The following is a 27,161-nucleotide window of genomic DNA, read 5'->3' as shown; positions in this document are numbered from 1 at the left end:
AGGGCTGCACCTTCAGTTGTTCCCCGAATTATACAGATCGTTTAGCCTCCTGTTGAGTTGTGTCCCAGGGAGTGGTGATGGTTTCTTGTTACAATGTGGAAGTGGTGCTCATGGTGTATGATTAGTGGTAAAAAGGAGGTTCTAGACAGGTATCTGCTATTTTGCAGCTACGAGGTTAAAGAAGGTGTAGAGTACCTTCCTAGTTATTTAAAGGGGTATTCCAGGAATAAACATAATTCATATACAAATGGGTACTCAAAATATAAGCTTATGTGTAATTAGTTATTTAAAATTCTGCTCCCCTTAGCAGAAATATGCTGTTGACATAGACTGTAATGAAGAATTAAAATGCTACTGGCCCTTTAATCAGTCCGTTAATTTCCTCTGCGCGGTCCGTTGCGGAACAGACACAGGACAGAAGATGTCCACTGGTTACATGTCCACATCTCATGTGCTGCACCTGCCTGGGCAGGTCATGTGATCACCGTTACATTTGGCTGTAGTCGGTTGGTTGAAGTGCATCCAGTATGGCCAGTGTTGTGATGATGTGCAGGGATGGCAGTTACACATCATTACTATGGTAACAGAGCAAGAAAGTCTGTTTTATCATCACTGGGAGCAGAGCAGGAGGTGTTACTGAGAACTAAAGGATCATGGAACTTGTAGTTTCCAGTGGCGGCCATCTTAGTGATAACTCCACCTGCTTTAGAGAGGCCATAAATTTTGTAAATCATAAAATCAAACAATTTAAGCTTCATTCACTAATGACATTGAGTATTGTTGTACTCATTTATTTATATCATCATGGGTTTTTGTGTCAGACGTTCATATTCCCAGAATACCCCTTTAAAATTGAAATTATACAGTTATTTAAACTGATAAAAAAAATTTCTTACTGTGGTTTGGTATATAAAAACAGGTAAGCATTGGCTGTCTGCATTCAGACTAGCAGGCTCATTACATACTAATAATTACAATAATAATTTTTTATTTATATAGCGCACCTCGATTACACAGCTCTGCACAGAGCTTGCCAAATCAGTCCATGTCCCCAATGGGGCTCACAATCTAATCAACCTACCAATATGTTTTGAACTATTATTACGTTAAGTTATGAAGCCTTGCTCATTAACCCCTTAAGGAAGCAGACATTTTTTGGATTCTGACATATGTTGCTTTATATGGTTATAACTTTTGAACACTGTTACTTATTAAAACGATTCTGAGACTGTTTTCTCCTAACATGCTGTACTTCATTTTAGTGGTAAATTGTGGCTGATAAGTTTTGCGTTTATTTACAAAAAAAGGAAAAAATGTATTTTTTTAAAAATATTTGCCATTTTTGAAATTCGAAATCATTGCGTTTTTCAGGACGATAGATTTACCACCTAAATAAGTTGGTTAATTTACCATATGTCTACTTTACATTTTCATAATTTTTTAAATGTCTGGATAATTTATTTTGAGGTCACGCGGCTTACAAATCAAACATAGGTTTTCCGTATTTTCTGAATTTTGGGGATAAATACTGTCTTGAATGAAACTTTATATATTCAACATCAAAACCCTGCTATATAATCAACCATTTTCAAATCTGCACCCCCTCAAACTATCAGAAACAACTTTTAGGAAGATTGTTGACCCCTTGAGATCTTCATAGTAATTATATCAAAATGGAGGTGAAATTTAGAATGGTCAAATTTTGGCAGTTATACGTTCATTTAGCCCTAAAATTTATAGATTTCCAAAAGATAAAAAGAGAAAACCCACCATACAATTTGTTTTGCAACTTCTCCCGAGTACAGAGACCCCCCACATATGGCTGCCACTTGTTGTAAGGGTGCACAGCGAGGTGCAGAAGGGAAGGAGGGCCCTGCAGCTGCCAGTTTTAGTTTCCTCATTGGCCCCTTCTGCAGGCCATAAAATTTTCGCTTTTTTATTGGGGCCATTTATTTGGGCCATGTGAAGGCAATTTTTTGCGGGATGAGATGCTTTGGTTATAGCCAGCACCCCGTGTGTCCTGATGTTAGTTCGGCTCCGATCTTGAGCTGAACCGGCATCAGCAAAGCTGAGCCCTAACTCACTGTGCTCAGCGTCCGATATATCAGATGCAGAGAGGCAAGGAGTTAATGGTAATAGTCTGGGGCCTCTAAGTTATTTTGCAATTTGGTACTATTAAGTTGAAAGGTCATCTTGCATATTGCATATTCAGTGATGTACTGCGAGAGGCTTAGACAGGAGTAAGATTTTGTTATACACTACATACATACTAAAAACTATCTATATAAACACAAAAAAGATTGGTTTATGGATCCTTGAAGGTTTTAATAATTTGGCCAGTAATGGTTATAATCTTGATAGAGCGGAGACCATCTCATGTGTGGCCCCCTGGTATGGAGAGGTAACCATCATGAACATGGCCCCCTGGTTGTGGAGGGGTAAAAGTCACGGATATGTGCTGTGGAGAGGTGACCATCATGGGTATGGACCCCTGCCGTGGAGAGGTGACCATCGCGCATATAGCCCCTGGTGTGGAGGGGTGATCATCACAGGTATGGTCCCCTGTTGTGGGCTGGTAACCATCACAGGTATATTTCCCTTTTGGTGGGGTAACCATCATGGGTATGGCCCATGGTGTAGAGGTGTGACCATCATGGGTATGGTCCCCTGGTGTGGAGGTGTGACCGGTGCATAGGCAATAATTATAGACCATATTTCCTTTGTCTAGTATACCAAATACTACCCTACTACAAATTGAACTACCCTTATAGTTCAATTAAATGAGTTTAGTAAAGCTAAACTGTGATAAATAGAGCCTGGGGGAGGGAGGCCTTATACTTCTCAAATTCCCTCAGCTTAATTAGCCTAATGTAGCTATCACACACTACTAAGGCTGCAGAGGAACTCTGACTCGGCAGGAGGGCAAGCTTCATAGCATTTCCCCAGCCACATTGTCTCCAAAGACTTGAGCTGATTTTCCCTCCAATTTTCAAATAGAAGACAAAGCGCCATAAAACTCATAAGACCAATACATTTAATAGGGACCATTATGGAGTTATGGTCCATCTTAGCCCAAGGTCAACTACATTTTTGGATTTAATATTTTCAAGGGATCAAAGTGGACCATAGCAAATTGGTCAGTTTTGTCATCAATGTGATGCAGGGATGCACCCGGATCCAATGATACCAGAACCATGACCATAGCTATGACTTCTCCAGGGTTCAAGACATAATACCAGGTAGGAGGGACCCATGACCCCTCCTGTGGGTGGATAGAGGTGGGTCTGCACCTGATATAATCAGACACCTCTAAGACCACATCGTCTTTGTCTGGGAACCCATTATACCATCTAGTGCAGAGGAAGATCTTAAGGTTCCATTAGGCCCACATACAAGGTAACTAACTTACTGAACTGCTGTTATTTGCGTTGCTACCTTTGTATTTTGTACTCTGCTTAACTGTATTTATCTCTATTTTATATATTGTTGTGTCTAGTGTGCCCTTAAGGGAATTAAATATAAAACTTAACCTGTGTTGCTCTTTTATCTCGATCACGAATCTCACGACTGGGTTTCTCGCTTACATACATGCTACTGGGTTGGTTCCTCACCCTATATAATCCTGTTACGGACCAGGCTTATATTAACCTCTTCCCGCTCAGCGTCCGATATATCGGACGCTGAGCTCAGTGACTTAGCGCTCAGCGTCCGATATATCGGACGCTGAGCTGATGCCGGTTTGGCTCAAGATCTGAGCCGAACCGGCATCGGGAAAGACGGGGTGCCGGCTGTGACTGATAGCCGGCACCCCAGTGTAACAGTGTTAACCCGTTAAATGCCGCAGTCAGCGCGACCGCGGCATCTAACATGTATCTGGGGGGTCTTTCCCCCACGATCGGCCCCCCCGAACCGTTTTCGGGGTGCGCCGATCGTTGCTATAGTAACTCTGGGGTCCGATCTGGACCCCAGAGTTACCTGCAAGAATTGCCAGTAAGATGGCGTCTGTGACGTCATCTTACTGGCACAGTGCCAGCCTATGCAAGTGTATAGGCTGACACTGATAATACTCTGCAATACATGAGTATTGCAGAATATTATCATGAACAAGCAATCAGAGGATTTCTTGTTCATGTACCATGGTATAAAAGTGAAAAAGTAAAAAAAAAAATGTTATTCAATAAAAAAATAAAGTAATAAATCACAAAAAATGCCCAAAACCCCCAAAACATATAAAGAGACATATAACTAAAAAAAAAGTCTAAATCATAACACAAACCCCACATATATAGTATCACCGCGTCCGTAACAACCCGTAGAATAAAAGTAAATCATTATTGAACCCCCACGATAAACGCCGTAAAAAAAACTGCTATAAACCTTCCAAAAATTATGATTTTTAGCTATTCAATCCCACAAAAAATGCTATAAAATGCGATCAAAAAACCATGTGTACTCCGACATGATACTGGTGCAAAGTACAACATGTCCCGCAAAAAACAAGCCATCAACCAGCTCCGTAGCCAAAAAAGTAACAATGTTATGCCACTTGGAAGACGGCAATACATAAATGATAGATTTTTCCCCACATTAGGGTTTTGTTTGACAAATTTAGTAAAACGTAAGAAAATATATTCAAGTCTGGTATCCCCGTAATCGTATCAACCCATAGAATAAAGATAACATGATTATTAGTCTATACGGTGAACACCAAAAAAAAAAAGAGTAAAAAATCCAGTACAGAATTGATGCTTTTCTACTCCTGCCCTCAAAAAAAGTTCCTAAATTTTCAACAATAGGTGATACCAACCCCAAAATTGTAACAATGGAAAAAGCATCTCATCCCGCAAAAAAAATGGCATCACATGGCCCCAATAACGCAAAAGCGAAAATTTTATAGCCTTCAAAAGGGGCCAATGAGGAAACTAAAATCCTGGCAGCTGCAGGGCGCTCCTTCCCTTCTGCGTCTCGCTGTGCGCCCATAAAACAAGTAACGGCCACATGTGGGGGGTCTTTGTACTCAGGAGAAATTGCAGAACAAATTGTATGGTGGGTTTTGTATTTTTATCTTTTGGAAATGTGTAAATTTTAGGGCTAAATGAACGTATAAGGGAACAATTTGACCATTCTAAATTTCACCTCCATTTTGATTCAATTACTATGAAGATCTCAAGGGGTTAACAATCTTCGTAAAAGCTGTTTCTGATAGCTTGAGGGGTGCAGATTTGAAAATGGGTTGGTTATATACGGGGGTTTTGATGCTAAATATGTAAAATTTCATTCCAAACTGTATTTATCCCCAAAATAGTCAATTCTGAAAATCCGGAAAAGCGATATTCTTTTTGTAAGCCGCGTGACATCAAAATAAATTATCCAGACATTTCAAAAATGGTGAAAATGTAAAGTAGACAAATGGGAAATGTTATTCAGCAACTTATTTAGGTGGTAAATCTATCTGCCTGGAAACGCAATGATTTTGAATTTCGAAAATGGCAAATTTTTCAAAAAATTTATCATATTTTCTTTTTTTTTGTAAATAATCGCAAAACTTATCAGCCAAAATTTACCACTAAAATGAAGTACAACATGTGGGGAAAAAACAATCTCAGAATCGTTTTGATAAGTAACAGTGTTCAAAAGTTATAACCATATAAAGTGACGCAGGTCAGAATCCAAAAAATCGGGCTGAGCCTTAACCTGCAAAATGGCTGCGTCCTTAAGGGGTTAAAGGAGAACTGGTGGCAGCACAAGGTTGATAATATTCTGTCTCACTGAGGCTAGTGAGAGTGATCTTAAAGCCATTCAGGGCTGTGATTTATTGTCATGCCAAATCCAGTAGTTGTATCGACAACTTTAAATCACTTTCTGCCACTCTCAGAACCCGTGCATTCTGGGGCTGTCTATAAAAGGATAACTAAGTTACCTTGTGTACTACTCTCTGTTTTCTTGACATTTTCAATTAATAAAGTCCAGAGAAAATAATAAAGCAGAGATGTAATTGTCAATCAAGGGTATAATCCTGAAAATTGTTGACTGACTAAGGGCAGACCGAGAACTATCAGACATACGCATTCAAAAAAGTTTTGTGCAATTTCTTCTTGTCTTACATTTAACCAGACATGTTTTCTGTAATTTTTCAGGCATGTTTTCTCTTGGAAGAAGTGGAAGGACATCCAGGTTGGGGACATTATCCGCCTACAAAAGGATAATTTTGTTCCAGTAAGTCAAATCTCTTTATTAATTTTTTTCATTGAATCTTTGAGTTTTTAAGGTTATATGAATAATAATAAATCTTCAATCAATCAATGCACTGTTTAGATCATAGTACATATCTTCTCAAATAGGTACAATACATAAGATGAGTGCAAAGTTCTGAAAGTAATATAAAAACATTACAATCTGTTATTACAATCTGCAGCTGTTTAACCCCTTCACGCTCCGTGGCGGATATATCCGCCACGGAGCGCAGTGACTTAGCGCTCAGTGGCGGATATATCCGCCACGGCGCTTATGCCGGCTCGGCTCTGGATCAGAGCCAAACCGGCATCGGGAAACACGGGGTGCCGGCTGTAACTAATAGCCGGCACCCCAGTGTAACACCCGCGGTCAGAGTGGGCTCCGATCGCGGGTGTGTAACCCGTTAAATGCTGCGGTCAGCATGACCGCGGCATCTAACATGCCTCTGGGGGTCTTTCCCCCACGATCGGCCCCCCTGAACCGTTTTCGGGGGACGCCGATCGCTGCTATGGAAGTGCTGGTGTCCGATCTGGTCCCCAGCACTGCCTGCAGGCACTGCCAGTAAGATGGCGTCTGTGACGTCATCTTACTGGCATAGTGCCAGCCTATGCAAGCGCATAGGCTAACACTGATAATACCCTGCAATACATGATTATTGCAGAGTATTATCATGAACAAGCAATCAGATGATTGCTTGGTCATTTCCCATGGTGGAAAAAGTGAAAAAGTAAAAAAAAAAATGTTATTCAATAAAAAATAAAGTAATAAATCAATAAAAATGCCCATAAGCCCTATAACATATAAAGAGACATATAACCCCAAAAAAGTCTAAATCATAACAAAAACCCCACATATATATATAGTATCACCGCGTCCGTAACAACCTGTAGAATACAAGTAAATCATTATTGAACCCATACGATGAACGCCGTTAAAAAAAACTATTGAAAACCCCCCAAAAATTAACATTTTTACCTATTCAATCTTACAAAAAATGCCATCAAAAGTGTTCAAAAAAACATATGTACTCCATAATGATACTGCTGCAAAGTACAGCATGTCCCGCAAAAAACAAGCCATCAACCAGCTCCCAAGTCAAAAAAGTAAAAATGTTATGCCACTTGTAAGACGGCAATGCAAAAATGATAGATTTTTTCCCACATTACGGTTTTATTTGACAAATTTAGTAAAATGTATTCAAGTCTGGTATCCCCGTAATCGTATCGTCCCATAGAATAAAGCTGACATGATTATTAGGCTAAACGGTGAACACGAAAAAAAAAAAGTCAAAAATCCAGTACAGAATTGATGCTTTTCTACTCATACCCTCAAAAACGAGTTCCTAAATTTTCAACAATAGGTGATACCAACCCCAAAATGGCAACACTGGAAAAAGCATCTCATCCCACAAAAAAAAAATGCCATCACATGGCCCCAATAACGAAAAAGCGAAAATTTATAGCCTACAAAAGGGACCAAAGAGGAAACTAAAATCCTGGCAGCTGCAGGTCCCTCCTTCCATTCTGCGCCTCGCTGTGTACCCATAAAACAAGTAACGTCCACATGTGGGGGGTCTCTGCACTCGGGAGAAATTGCAGAACAAATTGTATGGTGGGTTTTCTATTTCTATCTTTTGGAAATGTGTAAATTTTAGGGCTAAACGAACGTATAACCGGAATAATTTGACCAATCTAAATTTCACCTCCATTTTGATTCAATTACTATGAAGATCTCAAGGGGTTAACAATCTTCCTAAAAGCTGTTTCTGATAGTTTGAGGGGTGCAGATTTGAAAATGGGTTGATTATATACGGGGGTTTTGATACTAAATATGTAACATTTCATTCAAAACTGTATTTATCCGCAAAAGAGTAAATTCTGAAAATACGGAAAATCGCTATTCGATTTGTAAGCCGCGTGATATCAAAATAAATTATCCAGACATTTCAAAAATTATGAAAATGTAAAGTAGACACATGGGAAATGTTATGCAGCAACTTATTTAGGTGGTAAATCTATCTACCTGAAAATGAGATGATTTTGAATTTCAAAAAAGTGAGATTTTTCAAAAAATTCATCATTTTTTCTTTTTTTGGAAAATAAACGCAAAACTTATCAGCCAACATTTACCACTAAAATGAAGTACAACATGTGGGGTAAAACAATCTCAGAATTGCTTTGATAAGTAACAGTGCTCAAAAGTTATAACCATATAAAGTGACGCAAGTCAGAATCCAAAAAATGGGGCTGAGCCTTAAGCTGTAAAATAGCTGCGTCCTTAAGGGGTTAAGTGTGTGTGGTGATGGTGGTGGGAATTGCACAGAGGGGTTACATCTGTCAATAACAAAGTAGGAAATGTATAGAGATAGTTTGTGCAGGGAAGAGAAGTAGTGAGCAGAAAGATGTAGCCTGTATAAGTTAGGATCAGTTGCAGGATCATTTGGGGGAATTAATTAATGTTGGAATAATAATACTGTATGCAACAACTACTTTTGTATGTATTGCATGTATGAGCCTTTGTCTAGGGACATTGTAAATGTTAATAAAGTTAGGCTGTCAAAAAAAAAAAAGAAAAACTCTGAAACAGGAAGAGACAGCACCGACATCTTTCCTTGCTTGCTACAGATGGACTGATAGCAGTACAGACACATAGCTCCCAACTGTCCCGCTTTTTAACCCCTGTCCCGCCTCCCCGGTCAATTGATGGTCTGTCACGTATTTCCCCGCTGTGTTCCGCTCTGGCTTGACATGTCCCGCCTCCATGTCCCGCCTCCGTCTGTGTTCCGCCCCCGACACCTACTTCCTTCTCTGGATGGCTGCAGTGAAGCCAGGAGGCGGGGTAGGCATCTTCCCGCTGCTGTGACCAGGGGTGCACCTAGCCTTTCTGCTGCCTGAGGCGAACTATAGAAAAACGCCCCCCCCCCCTCTATACATGTAAAATATCAAGGAGTGTCAGGACCAGAACCAACCATATTGGTAAAATGTGAAAATAAAGCAATGCAAAATACATAAAGCTTCCGTCCATGAACTATATAATACACAAAGCGAGCTACTACAAAGAACAATATACATACCACAATCCGCCATATAATATAAAATCAATACAGCGTGCCCCTATATACCACATAGTACATACAGCATGCCCCCATATACCATATAATACATACAGCGTGCCCCTATATACCATATACTACAAACAGCGTGCTGCCATATACCATATAATACATACAGCGTGCCGCCATATACCATATAATACATACAGTGTGCCACCATATACCATATAATACATACAGTGTGCCACCATATACCATATAATACATATAATGTGCCGCCATATACCATATAATACATACAGCGTGCTGCCATATACCATATAATACATACAGCGTGCCGCCATATACCATATAATACATACAGTGTGCCACCATATACCATATAATACATATAATGTGCCGCCATATACCATATAATACATACAGCGTGCTGCCATATACCATATAATACATAAAGTGTGCCGCCATATACCATATAATACATACAGTGTGCCCCCATATACCATATAATACATACAGCGTGCCCCTATATACCATATACTACATACAGCGTGCCCCCATATACCATATAATACATACAGCGTGCCCCTATATACCATATACTACATACAGCGTGCCCCCATATACCATATAATACATACAGCGTGCCACCGTATAATACACACATCGTGCCCCCATATACCATATAATACATACAGTGTGCCGCCATATACCATATAATACATACAGCGTGCCGCCATATACCTTATAATACATACAGCGTGCCGCCATATACCATATAATACATGCAGTGTGCCGCCATATACCATATAATACATACAGCGTGCCGCCATATACCATATAATACATGCAGAGTGCCGCCATATACCATATAATACATACAGCGTGCCGCCATATACCATATAATACATGCAGAGTGCCGCCATATACCATATAATACATGCAGAGTGCCGCCATATACCATATAATACATACAGCGTGCCGCCATATACCATATAATACATACAGCGTGCCGCCATATACCATATAATACATACAGCATGCCGCCATATACCATATAATACATACAGCGTGCCGCCATATACCATATGATACATACAGCGTGCCGCCATATACCATATAATACATACAGCGTGCCGCCATATACCATATAGTACATACAGCGTGCCGCCATATACCATATAATACATACAGCGTGCCCCCATATACCATACAATACATACAGCGTGCCGCCATATACCATATAATACATACACTGTGCCCCCATATACCATATAATACATACATTGTGCCGCCATATACCATATAATACATGCAGAGTGCCGGCATATACCATATAATACATACAGTGTGCCACCATATACCGTATAATACATACAGCGTGCCGCCATATACCATATAATACATACAGCGTGCCACCATATACCATATAATACATACAGTGTGCCACCATATACCATATAATACATACAGCGTGCCACCATATACCATATAATACATGCAGAGTGCCGGCATATACCATATAATACATACAGTGTGCCGCCATATACCCTATAGTACATACAGCGTGCCGCCATATACCATATAATACATACAGCGTGCCGCCATATACCATATAATACATACAGCGTGCCACCATATACCATATAGTACGTACAGCGTGCCGCCATATACCATATAATACATGCAGAGTGCCGCCATATACCATATAATACATACAGCGTGCCGCCATATACCATATAATACATACAGCGTGCCGCCATATACCATATAGTACGTACAGTGTGCCGCCATATACCATATAATACATACAGCGTGCCGCCATATACCATATAATACATATATATATACCATATAATACATACAGCGTGCCGCCATATACCATATAGTACATACAGTGTGCCGCCATATACCATATAATACATACATATATATATACCATATAACCATATATCATATAATACATACATATATATACAGTATATACAGCAAATATACAGACACATATATATTTATACACATACAAATACCACAGACACATCTATACATACACACACACATATACATACATACATAGAAGTTACCTTTACTCTTTTCTTCTTTTCTCTTTGGCCTTGTCCTCTGGGGGGGGGGGGGGTGTTGCAGGGGATGTCGGAGGGGGGGGGGGATCGGGTGCTACGGAGGCAGTGACGGACCGAGGGGGGTGCGAAAACGGAGGGTGGGGGCGGAATCGGAGCGTGAAGAGGGGGGGGGGGACCAGCGTGGACATTGGGCTGGAGCGGGGAGTGGTACTTGTGCCGGGCCGGTAGATGAGATAGGCGGGCTGCGGGGGGTGGAAGTGTCAGCGGGCGCGCAGGGGGAAGTGTCAGCGGGCGCGCAGGGGGAAGTGTTAACAAACGTAAACAGTAACGTAATTAGGCAAATCGCCTCCTCAGCTGTTGTAATGTGTTTCAAACGCAATGAAAACGCAGGCAAAACGCACCGTGTGATAGCGCCCAGAGATGTTACTAAAGTAAGCAGCTCCTAGTGCTAAGCCAGAGGCAGCGGTGTTATACTGATAGTGTTACCGGAAACCTCCGATAACACTTACAAACACTGCTGCGCTGTACCCTAGAAACGCCAGACCGCTCTCAAAGGGTCCTACTTATTCATGAGGAGGCGGTCCGAGGCGCTGCCTCTTCCCCTGAATGCCCTGCTCGTTCCATAGGCCGGCGGTGACTGCCGCGTGTCATACCCACAATCCCGCCCCCTTATGAATGCGCCACTTTGAGAGCGGTCCGGCGCTTGTAGTGTACAGCGAGGCAGTGTTAGCGTTATCAGAGGTTTCTGTGTAACACCGCTGCGTTTGGTTTAGCGCTAGGAGCTGATTACTTTAGTAACATCTAGTGCTGAATTTCTGGGTGACAGGTCCTCTTGGGTGGACATTGGGCTGGAGCGGGGAGTGGTACTTGTGCCGGGCCGGTAGATGAGATAGGCGGGCTGCGGGGGGTGGAAGTGTCATCGGGCGCACAGGGGGAAGTGTCAGCGGGCGCGCAGGGGGAAGTGTCAGCGGGCGCGCAGGGGGAAGTGTCAGCGGGCGCGCAGGGGGAAGTGTCAGCGGGCGCGCAGGTACAGGTGCCGGCCGCGCGCATGCTGAATGGATGGGCGGGCTGTGGGGGGAAGTGACGGCCCGCGCGCAGGTACATGTGCCGGCCGCGGGCGGGTGGATGTGATGGGCGGCGGAATGTGCGGGGGGTCGGGGAGATGTACCGGCCAGAACACATTCCGGTGGGCGGGAGCCAAACGCCGCCCCCTAGTGTAGCAGGAAGCGCGCCGCCTGAGGCGAGATTCTCAACTCGCCTCATGGCAGGTGCGCCCCTGGCTGTGACACTCAGGTCTTCGGCACAGTCAGAGTCACACCTCCCCGCCATCATGATGCCCCCCCGAGTTTGGCCCTGCCCCCCCATGTGACGACATGCCTTCTGTGATGGGGCTGTGTGTGAGCACAGCCCAGCACCTCCCCTCAGTCCAAGTTTGGCCCCACCCCCTCCTCTGAGGATATGCCTGCTGCGATGCCTCTTATCAGTGAGTGTATATCAGGTCCCTGCCCCCTCCCACTCCTCCCCCCTCTCACAGCCGGGAAGAACACATATAGCAGAGCCGGGAGTATCCTGGAGCAGCAGCCGTGATGTCAGGTATCTGTGACTGCTGTGTCTGCATAGGCAGCTCTTGTGTGAAATACTTCACTTCCCATAGACCCCCTGCCAAATAGGACCCCCCCCCCCCCGTGCCTGCTATTCTGCTTTATTTTACTAGATGTGACTTAACCCCTTAACCACCAGGCCCTTATTTATTTTTGCGTTTCCGTTTTTCATTCCCCACTTTCACTCTTACATAACTTGTTATTTTTCCATGTCCAGAGCTGTGTGCGGCTTGTTTTCTGTGTAACACATTGTCCTCTCTAGTAACGGTATTATATATTCCGCGCTGTGTACAAAGAAGCGGGAAAAAATCCAAATGCAGTGATATTGGTGAAAAAACACATTTGCGCCACTTTCTTTTGTTCCCTGTTTCTACAGATTTCACTGTGCCCCACATGACACCTCTGCTTTATTCTTTGGCCAGTACAATCACAGAGACACCACATTTATAGAAGAATTATTTTGTTTTAGTAGATTTTTAAAAAATGTAAATGTTTTGTAGAAAAAAAAATTCTTAATTTTGCCATATTTTGGGGCCAATAACTTTTCTATACTTCGGTGTGCGGAGCTGTGTAAAGAGGACCTGTCACCCTGAAAGACGGCACTAGGAGGGCGCGTTCACATGTTGCACTTTGGTTCTGTTTTTATTGCGTTTGAAACCCATTACAACAGTTGCGGAGGCAATTTGCCTAATTTCATTACTGTTAACATTTCCGTTTACAGAACGCACTCTAAATGCAATGTCAACCCATGTGTTAACAAACGTAAACAGTAACGTAATTAGGCAAATCGCCTCCTCAGCTGTTGTAATGTGTTTCAAACGCAATGAAAACGCAGGCAAAACGCACCGTGTGATAGCGCCCAGAGATGTTACTAAAGTAAGCAGCTCCTAGTGCTAAGCCAGAGGCAGCGGTGTTATACTGATAGTGTTACCGGAAACCTCCGATAACACTTACAAACACTGCTGCGCTGTACCCTAGAAACGCCAGACCGCTCTCAAAGGGTCCTACTTATTCATGAGGAGGCGGTCCGAGGCGCTGCCTCTTCCCCTGAATGCCCTGCTCGTTCCATAGGCCGGCGGTGACTGCCGCGTGTCATACCCACAATCCCGCCCCCTTATGAATGCGCCACTTTGAGAGCGGTCCGGCGCTTGTAGTGTACAGCGAGGCAGTGTTAGCGTTATCAGAGGTTTCTGTGTAACACCGCTGCGTTTGGTTTAGCGCTAGGAGCTGATTACTTTAGTAACATCTAGTGCTGAATTTCTGGGTGACAGGTCCTCTTTAAGGTGTCATTTTTGCGGTATGGCACTTACATTAATACCATTTTGGAGACATCTTATTGAGCGGGTGCACGGAGCATGTCACAATAATTCAGTGCATCCGCCACAGTATGTGTTATTTGTGTCTTCCAGGACCGTGCCTGCTGTGGACTACTTCGGATTCGAGGGATTACATCGATGACCGACATTTCTAACAAATAAAATGGTCAACGAGGGTGTGTCTGCGTTCTTTGTTCAATTAAATTTATATTTGTTAAAACCGGTGTGATTTATTTTTTTGCGACACTCTTCATAGTTTGCCATAGTAGTGGTGCCGGCTAGATGACGGTGCTCATTACTAAGGGCTGGCCTTAATAATAATAATAATTCTTTATTTATATAGCGCACACAGATTATGCAGTGCTGCACAAGCATGTCAAATTGGTCCCTGTCCCCATGGGGCTCACAATCTAAACAACCTAACAATATGTTTTGAAGTGTGGGAGGAAACCGGAGTACCCGGAGGAAACCCACGCATACACGGAGAGAAAATACAAACTCTTTGCAGATGTTGACCTGGGTGGGATTCGAACCCAGGACCCCAGTGCTGCAAGGCAGATGTGCTACTCACTCAGCCACCGTGCCGCCCTTAGTGTGAATTTGCCAAAATTAAGGCAAACACTAACGCCCATACCATTACCCCAGTACCCACCGCCACCAGGGGTGCCGGGAAGAGCCGGGTACAAACCAGTACCTGACCGTCTATAGATGGTCAGGTAGTGGGGCGGCTGCAGGCTGTTATTGTTGCGCTGGAATAGCCCCCTAACAGTGGGCTATCCCAGCTCAGTAATGGCAGGCTGCTGCTGCTGCTGCTGCTTTTTTTGTATCTGGCTGATTTGAAAAATAGGGGGCACCCCATGCCGCTTTTTTTCCCCCATTTTTTTGAAAAAATGAGGGAAACAGCCTGGGAGCCCCCTTAAAAGGGGGTGCCCCTATTTTTCAAATCAGCCAGCTACAAAAAAGCAGCAGCAGCCTGCCATTACTGAGCTGGGATAGGCCACTGTTAGGGCAACTGTTATTGTTCCAGCGCAACAATAACAGCCTGCAGCCACCCCAGCACCTGACCATCTATAGACGGTCAGGTACTGGTTTGTACCCGGCTCTTCCCGGCACCCCTGGTGGTGGTGGGTACCAGGGTAATGGTATGGGCGTTAGTGTGAATTTGCCAAAAAAATTAAGGCAAACACTAAGGCCAGCCCTTAGTAATGAGCACCGTCATATAGACGGCACCACTACTATGGCAAACTATGAAGAGTGTCGCAAAAAAATAATTCACACCGTTTTTAACAAATATAAGTTTAATTGAACAAAGAACGCAGACACACCCTCATTGACCATTTTAGTTGTTAGAAATGTCGGTCATCGACGTAATCCTTCGAATCCGAAGTAGTCCACAGCAGGTACGGTCCTGGAAGACACAAATAACACAAACACACAAAAAAGGGCACGCAGCCATGGGGGGGGGGCATGCTCCTTTTCTAGGGGGGGCATGCTCGTTGTCTAGGGGGGGGGACATGCTTGTTGTCTAGGGGGGGGGGACATGCTCGTTGTCTAGGGGGGGACATGCTCGTTGTCTAGGGGGGGGGGACATGCTCGTTGTCTAGGGGGGGGGACATGCTTGTCTGGGGGGGGCAAGCATGCTCGTTTAGGGGGGGGGACATGCTCGTTGTCTAGGGGGGGATATGCTCGTTGTCTAGGGGGGACACGCTCATTGTCTAGGGGGGGGGAAACGCTCGTTGTCTAGGGGGAGTGGAATATGCCCCCCAATTATATACATACATTGGTGCCATATATATATGTATATTCCTGTTATATATACATTGGTGTCAGTGGATGCGTTAGAGGTATGAGCAGTGGTGTGGCCAGGGGGTGTGGTTAGGGGGCGTGGTTAGGGGGCGTGGCTAGGGTGTGGCTTCTGTGGGTAAAAAATTCGCCGCTCCACCATTTTGTCCCTCTTTCTCCTACGCAAAAGTTGGGAGGTATGCAGACATGTTATACTGTATGCTGAGAAATTCTGTGAGTTATGTTCATAAATAAAGTTCCTTTTTACTATTCCACTACTGGAGAATTATCTGCATAATCTGCTGCTAACAATGAATGTGTCTCAGGCTCCAACAGTGCAGAGCTGGTCACTACTAGTCTTGTCCTGCACCAGATTCATTAATGTAATTATGAATCTGTCATAGTATAAGACTATAATTTTTGGTGCACTGACTTATTTCCATATGACTATGCCCACTTTCTTCTAAACCTTACCATTTTTACAAGACCTCAACCCAAAAAATGGTTATTCATAAATGTGTCGGTTGGCATATTTTTGGCATATCTGTTATTTCCGTGCGCAGGAGCAATAATGAATCCCCATATTGTATTTAATACATACCTCGACATACCAGATTACCACAGTAATACCACTTCATTAAACATTAAACACTCATTTAAATCTCCATACTAGTCCCAGCATACAAACTCTCGCCCAAAGGGACACTCTCTTGAGATTCATTTATTTAATCAGTGAGTCAGTGAGCATCAGCATCAGTCACTGTCTGTCTCACTGATCAGTCCTGAAAACTTCTAATCTGAGGAAGCTTTCAGTTTCTTTGTTCTTTGTCAAAAAAACATAAAAAAAGAAAACATTTAAATTCAGTGTTAGGCTACATTCACACTGCCGTTGCCCGCCCATACCATACCGTAGCAGGCAACGGCAGTGCACGGGGAGAGGAGGAGGAGCTGAGCGCAGCTCACCCCCGCCCCTCTCCATAGGAAGTTATTCTATGGAATCTAATTCCCTCAGAGTCAGTGAGCGTCAGTCTGTCAGGGAGCTTTCAGTTCCTTTTTTTTGTTAAAAAAAAAAATCAGTGTCAGTCCACGTCAGTCAGCGTATGTCAGTGACAGCGTTATTAACTGTCAGACTGACAGTTTTGAAGAATGGCAGTTCATCAATGCCACTCCAGCTGTTAGTCTGTACGTTTGTTACATTTGCAAGTAAAGTACATTACGCATGGTTACAGTTTCAAATAAAGTGTATTAGACAAAATGACGCAAAGAACACACAGTGCTGAAAAGGTGTATGCTATGTTAGCCTCAGGCACAGAATCAGCGAGTGAGGGAGGCTCAAAATTTGTTCTATCCTCCACTTCTTCTTCCTCAGTGAAGAACAACCTTGCAGGGTTAGGAGGGCCATAAATCCAGTTTTACCTCCACCTCCAGAAAGTAACTGGTTTCCCACAGCCTCCAATGTCCCCCAAGTACTTCACTTTATCGCTGTTCAAGGAAGCCCAAGTACAAACAGCAGGGTTATCTGAAATTGGCCATTGCAAATTATTTTTTACAGATGATTTGCTGGACTTGATTGTTGAGCAAACCAGCTTATATGCCTCGCAATTTTTAGAAACCAACCCCAATTCCTTTTATGCCAGGCAATATAGATGGTATCCTACCACTAGAGAAGAAATTGGGGAAAAATTTGGGGATTGGTACTGAATATGGGCCTTACAAAAAACATCTGTAAGGGACTATTGGTCTAAAGATTTCTTACAACATTCCCCCTTGTACGAATCAACAATGCCCAGGGTTCGCTTTGAGGCCTTCCAAAAATTTCTCAATTTTTCAGACATTTCCCAATGCCCCCCCCCCTCTTCCCCCAAATGACCCCAGTTTTGACAGACTGTATAAGATTCGGCCCCTGATTAAATTTCTAAGCCAGAAATTCTTTTCTCTGTACATCCCAAAAAGAGAGATTTCTGTGGATGAGTCCCTGGTTTATTTCAAGGGGAGAGTAAAGTTTAGGCAATATTTGCCTAACAATTTTACTACAGATTTACAAAATGTGTGAGTAAGACAACACTTCAGCCCCCTTATTGTCCTCCATCCCTCACAATAACTGGGAAGATTGTCTGGGACCTCCTGCATTCAGTGTTTGACCAGGGGCACCACACTTACTTTGATAATTGGTACACAAGTGTGCCCTTGTTTCAGTACCTGGCTGAGAAAAAAAACACTGGCATGTGGGACGGTCCGCAGGAATCAGAGGCACCTTCTCAAGACCCTAATAGGTCAAACCCTGCAGGTTGGGGAGAGCAGGAAACTACACAGTGATGTGGTCCTCTCAGGGCCGGATTAAGCTTGGTGGGGGCCCCTGGGAGTAAAATATGGTGGAGGCCCCCATTGAATGTAGTACAGACAGGGAATAACAATCGCTATATACCGCCCCCCAGCAATCAGTGTATACAGCTCCCCCAGCAATCACTATATACCGCCCTCCAGCAATCACTGTATACAGCTCCCCCAGCAATCACTATATACAGCTCCCACAGCAATCACTACATACAGCTCTCCCAGCAATCACTGTATACAGTTCCCCAGCAATCACTATATACAGCTCCCACAGCAATCACTGTATACAGCTCCCCCAGCAATCACTGTATACAGTTCCCCCAGCAATCACTGTATACAGCTCCCCCAGCAGTTACTGTATACAGCTCCCACAGCAACCACTGTATACAGCTCCCCCAGTAATCACTGTATACAGCTCCCCCAGCAATCACTGTATACAGCTCCCCGACAGCTCTGTATACAGATCCCTCAGCAATCACTGTATACAGCTCCCCCAGCAATCACTATGTACAGCCCCCCCAGCAATCACTGTATACAGCTTGCCCCAGCAATCACTGTATACAGCTCCCCCCCAGCAATCACTGTATATAGCCCCCCATCAATCACTGTATACAGCCCCCCCAGCAACCACTGTATACAGCCCCCCAGCAATCACTCTATACAGCTCCCCCCAGCAATCCCTATAGACAGCTCCCCCGGCAAACACTATATATAGTTTCCCTGGCAATCACTGTATAAAGCGCCCCCAGAAATTACTGTATACAGCTCCCCCGGCAATCAGTATATACAGCTCCCCCGGCAATCAGTATATGCAGCTCCCCAGCAATCAGTATATACAGCTCCCCCGGCAATCAGTATATACAGCTCACCAGCAATCAGTATATACAGCTCCCCCAGCAATCACTGTATGCAGCTCCCCAAGCAATCACTGTATACAGCTCCCCGAGCAATCACTGTATACAGCTCCCCGAGCAATCACTGTATACAGCTCCCCGAGCAATCACTATATACAGCTCCCCGAGCAATCACTATATACAGCTTCCCCAGCAATCACTGTATACAGCTCCCCCAGCAATCACTGTATACAGCTCCCCCAGCAATCACTGTATACAGCTCCCCCAGCAATCACTGTATACAGCTCCCCAGCAATCACTGTATACGGCTCCCTCAGCAATCACTATATACATCTCCCCCAGCAATCACTGTATACAGCTCCCCCAGCAATCACTGTTTACAGCTCGTCCCAGCAATCACTGTATACAGCTACCCCCATCAATCACTGTATACAGCTACCCCCATCAATCACTGTATACAGCCCCCTCAGCAACCACTGTATACAGCCCCCCAGCAATCACTGTATACAGCTCCCAGCATCTGCTATATACAGCTCCCCCAGCAAGCACTACATACAGCTCCCCCAGCAATCACTATATACACCCCCTACAATAACTACATACAGCCCCCCTACAATAACTACATACAGCCCCCCTATAATAACTACATACAGTCCCCCTATAATACCTACATACAGTCCTGCTATAATAACTACATACAGAACCCTATAATAACTAAATACAGACCCCTATAATAACTATATAGAGTCCCTTATAACTAAATACAGACCCCTATAATAACTATATAGAGTCCCTTATAACTAAATACAGACCCCTATAATAACTATATAGAGACCCCCTATAATTATATATAGTCCTCCTATAATTATATATAGTCCTCCTATAATTATATACAGTCCCCCTGTAATAACTATATACAGTCCCCCTATAATAACTAGATACAGTCCCCATATAACTAGATACAGTCCGCCTATAAGAACTATATACACCCCCTATAATAACTATATACAGTCCCCCTACAACAACTATATAGTCCCCCTACAACAACTATATAGTCCCCCTATAACAACTATATAGTCCCCCTCTAACAACTATATGCACCTACCTCTATAATAACTATATACAGATTCCTATTATTGCTATATACCTCCTCCCCATAATAAATATATACAATCCCCCCAACCACCTACAGTATCTGGCAAAGGTCAGCTCAGGGAATCCAATTGGGACTACACAAACGTCCAGGAGTTCTCCCCACAGAAGTCCAAGATTCGTAACAAATACAGTATGTTACTACCCGGGTTTTTGGACTTTAAAGTTCTGAGAGGTGACTCCTAGATAAGCAGGCACAGTCTCCCACATTTATTCCCTGGGTACTATATCTTAGTTATCCTTTAAAGTTACAGCAATAGCCAAATACAGCTAAATACAGCTGAGCGGACTGTGGGTGAAAATCCAATGATCTTTAGGCAATGCATTATTCTCCATACCACTGGTCTACTAAGGTATATCAAGTTGGGGTGCCCCCTAAAGGAGAAACATCTGAAGCTGTAAAAGGAGTATTAACACTATTCCTTTGTTCCAGGGGTCCAAGTAGACATTACAGAGCCCGCACTTTTTCTAATCTAGTGACCGGATATATTCCAGTGTGGGGGTTGGGTCTAGGTGCCTCCTACACTGCACATGTCTCCCGCCAGTCTGGATCTTTGTTTCCACAAACTTTGCAATTCCATCCACCAGGGCCATTTTACGGTGGGGGTAGAACTTTTCCCTGAATTTTGTCTTTATCTTTTGTCTGTCCAATGTTTTTGTCCGTCATTGTTATAACACTCATCCAACACACAATTTCCTATAGCTGTTTCTTTATAAACTCCTCTGGTCACTTCCTCTGCAATTTTCTCCTATCTACTTGCAATTTCTGTCATATCATTATCATGCAACCAGCCTCTTTGTTCTTTTAAGAACCTTTTCCATTTACTAACATCCAAACTACCATCTTTTGACATACCTGCCCTTTTCAACATTCTCTGACATCCTTTTACAGCCTCTTTTCCCTCTCTCTTTCACGATCTGTACTGCTGGTTTCCCTCAAAATTGCCTCTCATCCTACCTAGCAAATTTTGCATAATTTTCTGTATATCGCTAGTGCCGGCGCACACACACACAGTCTATCTTCCTTAGGGCATCTTCATAACTTTATTACCAACAGCTGCCCGTCAAGTCTGACTTTCCTAGTCACCTTCCTTCAAGAAGATTGGAATCTACCACAAAATAAAAGTCTGACTGTCAAAACTCAGTCTCCTTTTTCTCCAGCGAATTACGATCTACCAACAACTTTTCAAGGCTGACTCTTTAGGTAGGGGGCTATTCTAGGATGTTACTTTCCTAAACCAGTACAGTGCATTATCAAAATAAAGCGCTATCAAACACACATGTTCAAACTCACACAATACCACACATCACATGGTGTTTTCAAATAAAATAACAAGATTTTTTGGACTTGGCAATATAGGCATGCAACGCACCTGAGGTGGAACAACCCAAACAAGGAAAGACAGAGCAAATTGTAAGAATAAGCTTCTTACCTTTTATTTGTGCAGCTGCTTGGTCTGTCTGTCCTGAAAGGATGATCCACAAAGTGTCCGGTAAGCTTCAAGCAGTGGTCCAGTCTCATCCGGGTTTCTCGGCACCAGGTTGTTAGAGAAAAATCTCTATCTCTCATGTGATGTGGGTCCAAATCATTGTATAGTGCGAGCTGCTCAGAGAATCAATCTCACTCTCATGTGTCCTGTTAGATGATTCCAGTTTATTTAGGTAGCAGAGGTTTTTGAGACAAAAAAACTTTACAGAGCATGCGTCACATTCCTTTGCCTTGAACAGGATATATCTGTAAGATGATCTGTGTGCGCAGGGGATGATGCTATGCATAGAGGTCTTTTCTATCAATAGAGGCAATGTAAAGACACATGGGGAGAACACATAAGAAAGTGGATTCTGTTCCCTCACAGGCCGTCAAACCCAAATTTCCTTAGAGTAGAAAAAGCAAACCCCCAATGGATCCTGTTGAATGCCTTCTCCGAATCCAATGTAAGGAGCAGAGACGGCATCCGAGAGTTCTCCATCACCGAGACCACATCTATAATTCTTCGAGTTCAATCAGAGGTCTGGCGCTCCTTAGTGAAATAGGCTTGATCATTGTGGATTATGCTAGGTAAAATTTTAAGCAACCTATCGGTTAGGATTTTTGTGTATAGTTTGGTGTCACAATTCAATAATGATATGGGTCTGAAATTAGATGGGGAGGTGGGCTCTTTTCTGGTTTTGGTAAGGTAACTATGATGGCTTCTAAAATCTCAGGGGGTAAAGAGCCACATAGCCCTAGGATCTGGTGATAATATTCATTCCCAAATCCATTGATTCCTAGGGCCTTACCTTTCAACAACAATTTTTATTGTCTCATTCAGCTCTGCAAGAGTGATAGGGGTGTTTAATTCCTCTAGTAGTGCTTTAGAGATTGATGGGAGTTTGATTTTTGTCAGGAAAACATTTATTTCCTCCTGGTTTGGACATGGGTCTCCCCTGATGCTTCCAGGTTATAAAGGGTCTCATAGAAGGTTTTAAACATATTGGCTATTTTCTGGGGATATGTCTCTTTTACTTGGGGTTTTTTTGGACCTATAAAGGAAAGGAATAGAGGTTTTAACTCTTTAAGGTTTAAACTTTAGCGCCATTAATTTTCTAGGTTTGTTGAATGATGAGTAATACGAAGCTTTCATAGACGTCATTTGCTTATTATAGCATTGTTATTGTTTATAAATTAATTTTATGTATGTCAAACATTGTATCACAAATATTGTAATATGGTGGGCGTGGGTTACTGGGTCATGTGACCCCGTGGTTATGTATATAATACCGCCATTTGCACTGTATAGATGGCTTGAAAAAGGCTTCCTGGAGCCAAAACGTTGCTGTTTTTGTTGCTGACTATGGAATAAAGAAATACTTTACCATTTTTTTTTTCACCCTTACTTGGAGTGCTGCCTGCTTTCTTGCATCTATTATTGAGGGACTCTACGTCCGGTCCCAGGATGACTGCACCCACCTCAGAACACACGGATTGTGCTGCTTGGACTTTCCTTTTATTTATATATATATATATATATATATATATATATATATATATATATATGCACTCATCGGCCACTTTATTAGGTACACCATGCTAGTAACGGGTTGGACCCCCTTTTGCCTTCAGAACTGCCTCAATTCTTCGTGGCTTAGATTCAACAAGGTGCTGGAAGCATTCCTCAGAGATTTTGGTCCATATTGACATGATGGCATCACACAGTTGCCACAGATTTGTTGGCTGCACATCCATGATGCGAATCTCCCGTTCCATCACATCCCAAAGATGCTCAATTGGATTGAGATCTGGTGACTGTGGGGGCCATTTGAGTACAGTTAACTCATTGTCATGTTCAAGAAACTAGTCTGAGATGATTCCAGATTTATGACATGGGGCATTATCCTGCTGAAAGTAGCCATCAGATGTTGGGTACATTGTGGTCATAAAGGGATGGACATGGTCAGCAACAATACTCAGGTAGGCTGTGGCGTTGCAACGATGCTCAATTGGTACAAGGGGCCCAAAGAGTGCCAAGAAAATATTCCCCACATCATGACACCACCACCAGCCTGAACCATCGATGGATCCATGCTTTCATGTTGTTGACGCCAAATTCTGACCCTACCATCCGAATGTCGCAGCAGAAATCGAGACTCATCAGACCAGGCAACGCTTTTCCAATCTTCTACTGTCCAATTTCGATGAGCTTGGGCAAATTGTAGCCTCAGTTTCCTGTTCCTAGCTGAAAGGAGTGGCACCCGGTGTGGTCTTCTGCTGCTGTAGCCCATCTGTAGCCCTCAAAGTTCGACGTACTGTGCGTTCAGAGATGCTCTTTTGCCTACCTTGGTTGTAACGGGTGGCGATTTGAGTCACTGTTGCCTTCCACCAGTCTCGAACCAGTCTGCCCATTCTCCTCTGACCTCTGGCATCAAAAAGGCATTTCCGCCCACAGAACTGCTGCTCACTGGATGTTTTTTCTTTTTCGGACCATTCTCTGTAAACCCTAGAGATGGTTGTGCGTGAAAATCCCAGTAGATCAGCAGTTTCTGAAATACTCAGACCAGCTTTTCTGGCACCAACAACCATGCCACGTTCAAAGGCACTCAAATCACCTTTCTTCCCCATACTGATGCTCGGTTTGAACTGCAGGAGATTGTCTTGACCATGTCTACATGCCTAAATGCACTGAGTTGCCGCTATGTGATTGGCTGATTAGAAATTAAGTGTTAACGAGCAGTTGGACAGGTGTACCTAATAAAGTGGCCGGTGAGTATATATATATATATAGTACATTTTTTATCAAATCACTTTACGAAAAATGTTCTAAAAAGTGATCATAAAAGTTACAAGCACCAAAAGGGTACCACTGAAAAGAACAACTTGTCACGCAAAAAATATGTCCAAAACCAGCTCCGTCAACCAAAAAGTAGCTCCATGTATGTATGTGTACTGTGGCTGTCGCTCTTTAAGTAAAAATTTTATTTTCTCTGAAAATAACATTCACAACACAGGAGAAATGCTGCAGCATTGTGAGTTTAGGGGTAATACCCAGTCCCTCCAGTAGCCAGTATAGAGAGAGGGCCTCACCCCCACCCCACTATAGGAACAGGGCCCCCCACCCCAGGATAGAAATAGAGCCTCATCCCCCACCCCAGGCTAGAAATAGTCCCCAGGGTAGAAATAGGGCCTCACCCCCCACCCCAGGGTAGAAATAGGGCCTCACCCCCCACCCCAGGGTAGAAATAGGGCCTCACCCCCCACCCCAGGGTAGAAATAGGGCCTCACCCCCCACCCCAGGGTAGAAATAGGGCCTCACCCCCCACCCCAGGGTAGAAATAGGGCCTCACCCCCCACCCCAGGGTAGAAATAGGGCCTCACCCCCCACCCCAGGGTAGAAATAGGGCCTCACCCCCCACCCCAGGGTAGAAATAGGGCCTCACCCCCCACCCCAGGGTAGAAATAGGGCCTCACCCCCCACCCCAGGGTAGAAATAGGGCCTCACCCCCCACCCCAGGGTAGAAATAGGGCCTCACCCCCCACCCCAGGGTAGAAATAGGGCCTCACCCCCCACCCCAGGGTAGAAATAGGGCCTCACCCCCCACCCCAGGGTAGAAATAGGGCCTCACCCCCCACCCCAGGGTAGAAATAGGGCCTCACCCCCCACCCCAGGGTAGAAATAGGGCCTCACCCCCCACCCCAGGGTAGAAATAGGGCCTCACCCCCCACCCCAGGGTAGAAATAGGGCCTCACCCCCCACCCCAGGGTAGAAATAGGGCCTCACCCCCCACCCCAGGGTAGAAATAGGGCCTCACCCCCCACCCCAGGGTAGAAATAGGGCCTCACCCCCCACCCCAGGGTAGAAATAGGGCCTCACCCCCCACCCCAGGGTAGAAATAGGGCCTCACCCCCCACCCCAGGGTAGAAATAGGGCCTCATCCCCCACCCCAGGGTAGAAATAGGGCCTCATCCCCCACCCCAGGGTAGAAATAGAGCCTCATCCCCCACCCCAGGGTAGAAATAGGGCCTCACCCCCCACCCCAGGGTAGAAATAGGGCCTCATCCCCCACCCCAGGGTAGAAATAGAGCCTCACCCCCCACCCCAGGGTAGAAATAGTCTCCAGGGTAGAAATAGGGCCTCACCCCCCACCCCAGGGTAGAAATAGGGCCTCACCCCCCCACCCCAGGGTAGAAATAGGGCCTCACCCCCCACCCCAGGGTAGAAATAGGGCCTCACCCCCCACCCCAGGGTAGAAATAGGGCCTCATCCCCCACCCCAGGGTAGAAATAGGGACTCATCCCCCACCCCAGGGTAGAAATAGGGACTCATCCCCCACCCCAGGGTAGAAATAGGGACTCATCCCCCACCCCAGGGTAGAAATAGGGACTCATCCCCCACCCCAGGGTAGAAATAGGGACTCATCCCCCACCCCAGGGTAGAAATAGGGACTCATCCCCCACCCCAGGGTAGAAATAGGGACTCATCCCCCACCCCAGGGTAGAAATAGGGCCTCATCCCCCACCCCAGGGTAGAAATAGGGCCTCATCCCCCACCCCAGGGTAGAAATAGGGCCTCATCCCCCACCCCAGGGTAGAAATAGGGCCTCATCCACCACCCCAGGATAGAAATAGGGCCTCACCCCCACCCCAGTATAGACAGACACACACAGAGGGCCTAACCAAGTGCAGCAGCCGAAATGCGCCATCTCAAGTGCCAGCAGGTATTAGAGCGCAGAGACCCAGCAGGCGTCGTGGCCCACTTTCATGAGACTTGGGAGATGGTACGTGTGCCTGCAGAGAGGGCTCTGCGTGCCCTCTCTGGCATGAGTGCCATAGGTTCGCCATGACTGGTATAGCCTATAAACCCCTTATTTACTAAAATTGTTGCAAAAGTCAGCAATTACTTTGGAATAGTAGAGCCATCTAGTGGCTCAAAATGGGCAACAAAAAAGATACAATGATGCAGCAGTGGACTACTATGCTTTATTTACAGAGACACCTACTTATAAAGGGTGTAAATAAAGACAATATTTACAGCAGTGATCCACTCTTGTTAAACAACAGTGACATCCTCCTTGGTCCTATAAAAGACAATAAAAAATATTGAAAATCTGCCTATATACATAAATGCTCTCTGGCTCTCATATGTGACATCCTAAAATTAATACAAAAGACTCCAAGTTGACTTCATAAATTTTAATTTTTCACAGTAAGGGTACATTCACACACGGTATGCCCGCCGTGCGGGCATACCGCCGTGCGGGCATACCGCCGTGTGCTGGAG

General features: G+C 44.4%; 1 protein-coding gene across 1 annotated transcript in view; it reads left to right on the top strand.

The window, feature by feature from the left end:
* Positions 1–27,161, top strand: part of LOC140121604 (phospholipid-transporting ATPase IK-like) — a 671,195-nt gene that overhangs the window by 172,842 nt on the left and 471,192 nt on the right. Inside the window, exon 7 of the mRNA XM_072141425.1 lies at positions 6,138–6,216. Coding sequence (XP_071997526.1) covers positions 6,138–6,216 — 79 coding nt within the window. The remainder of the gene's footprint in view (positions 1–6,137; positions 6,217–27,161) is intronic.

Source organism: Engystomops pustulosus, chromosome 1, assembly GCF_040894005.1.
Source record: "Engystomops pustulosus chromosome 1, aEngPut4.maternal, whole genome shotgun sequence".
NCBI classification, from domain to species: Eukaryota; Metazoa; Chordata; class Amphibia; order Anura; family Leptodactylidae; genus Engystomops; species Engystomops pustulosus.
Note: the sequence above shows the minus strand (reverse complement) of the source record. Positions and strands in the feature narration are given on the sequence as shown.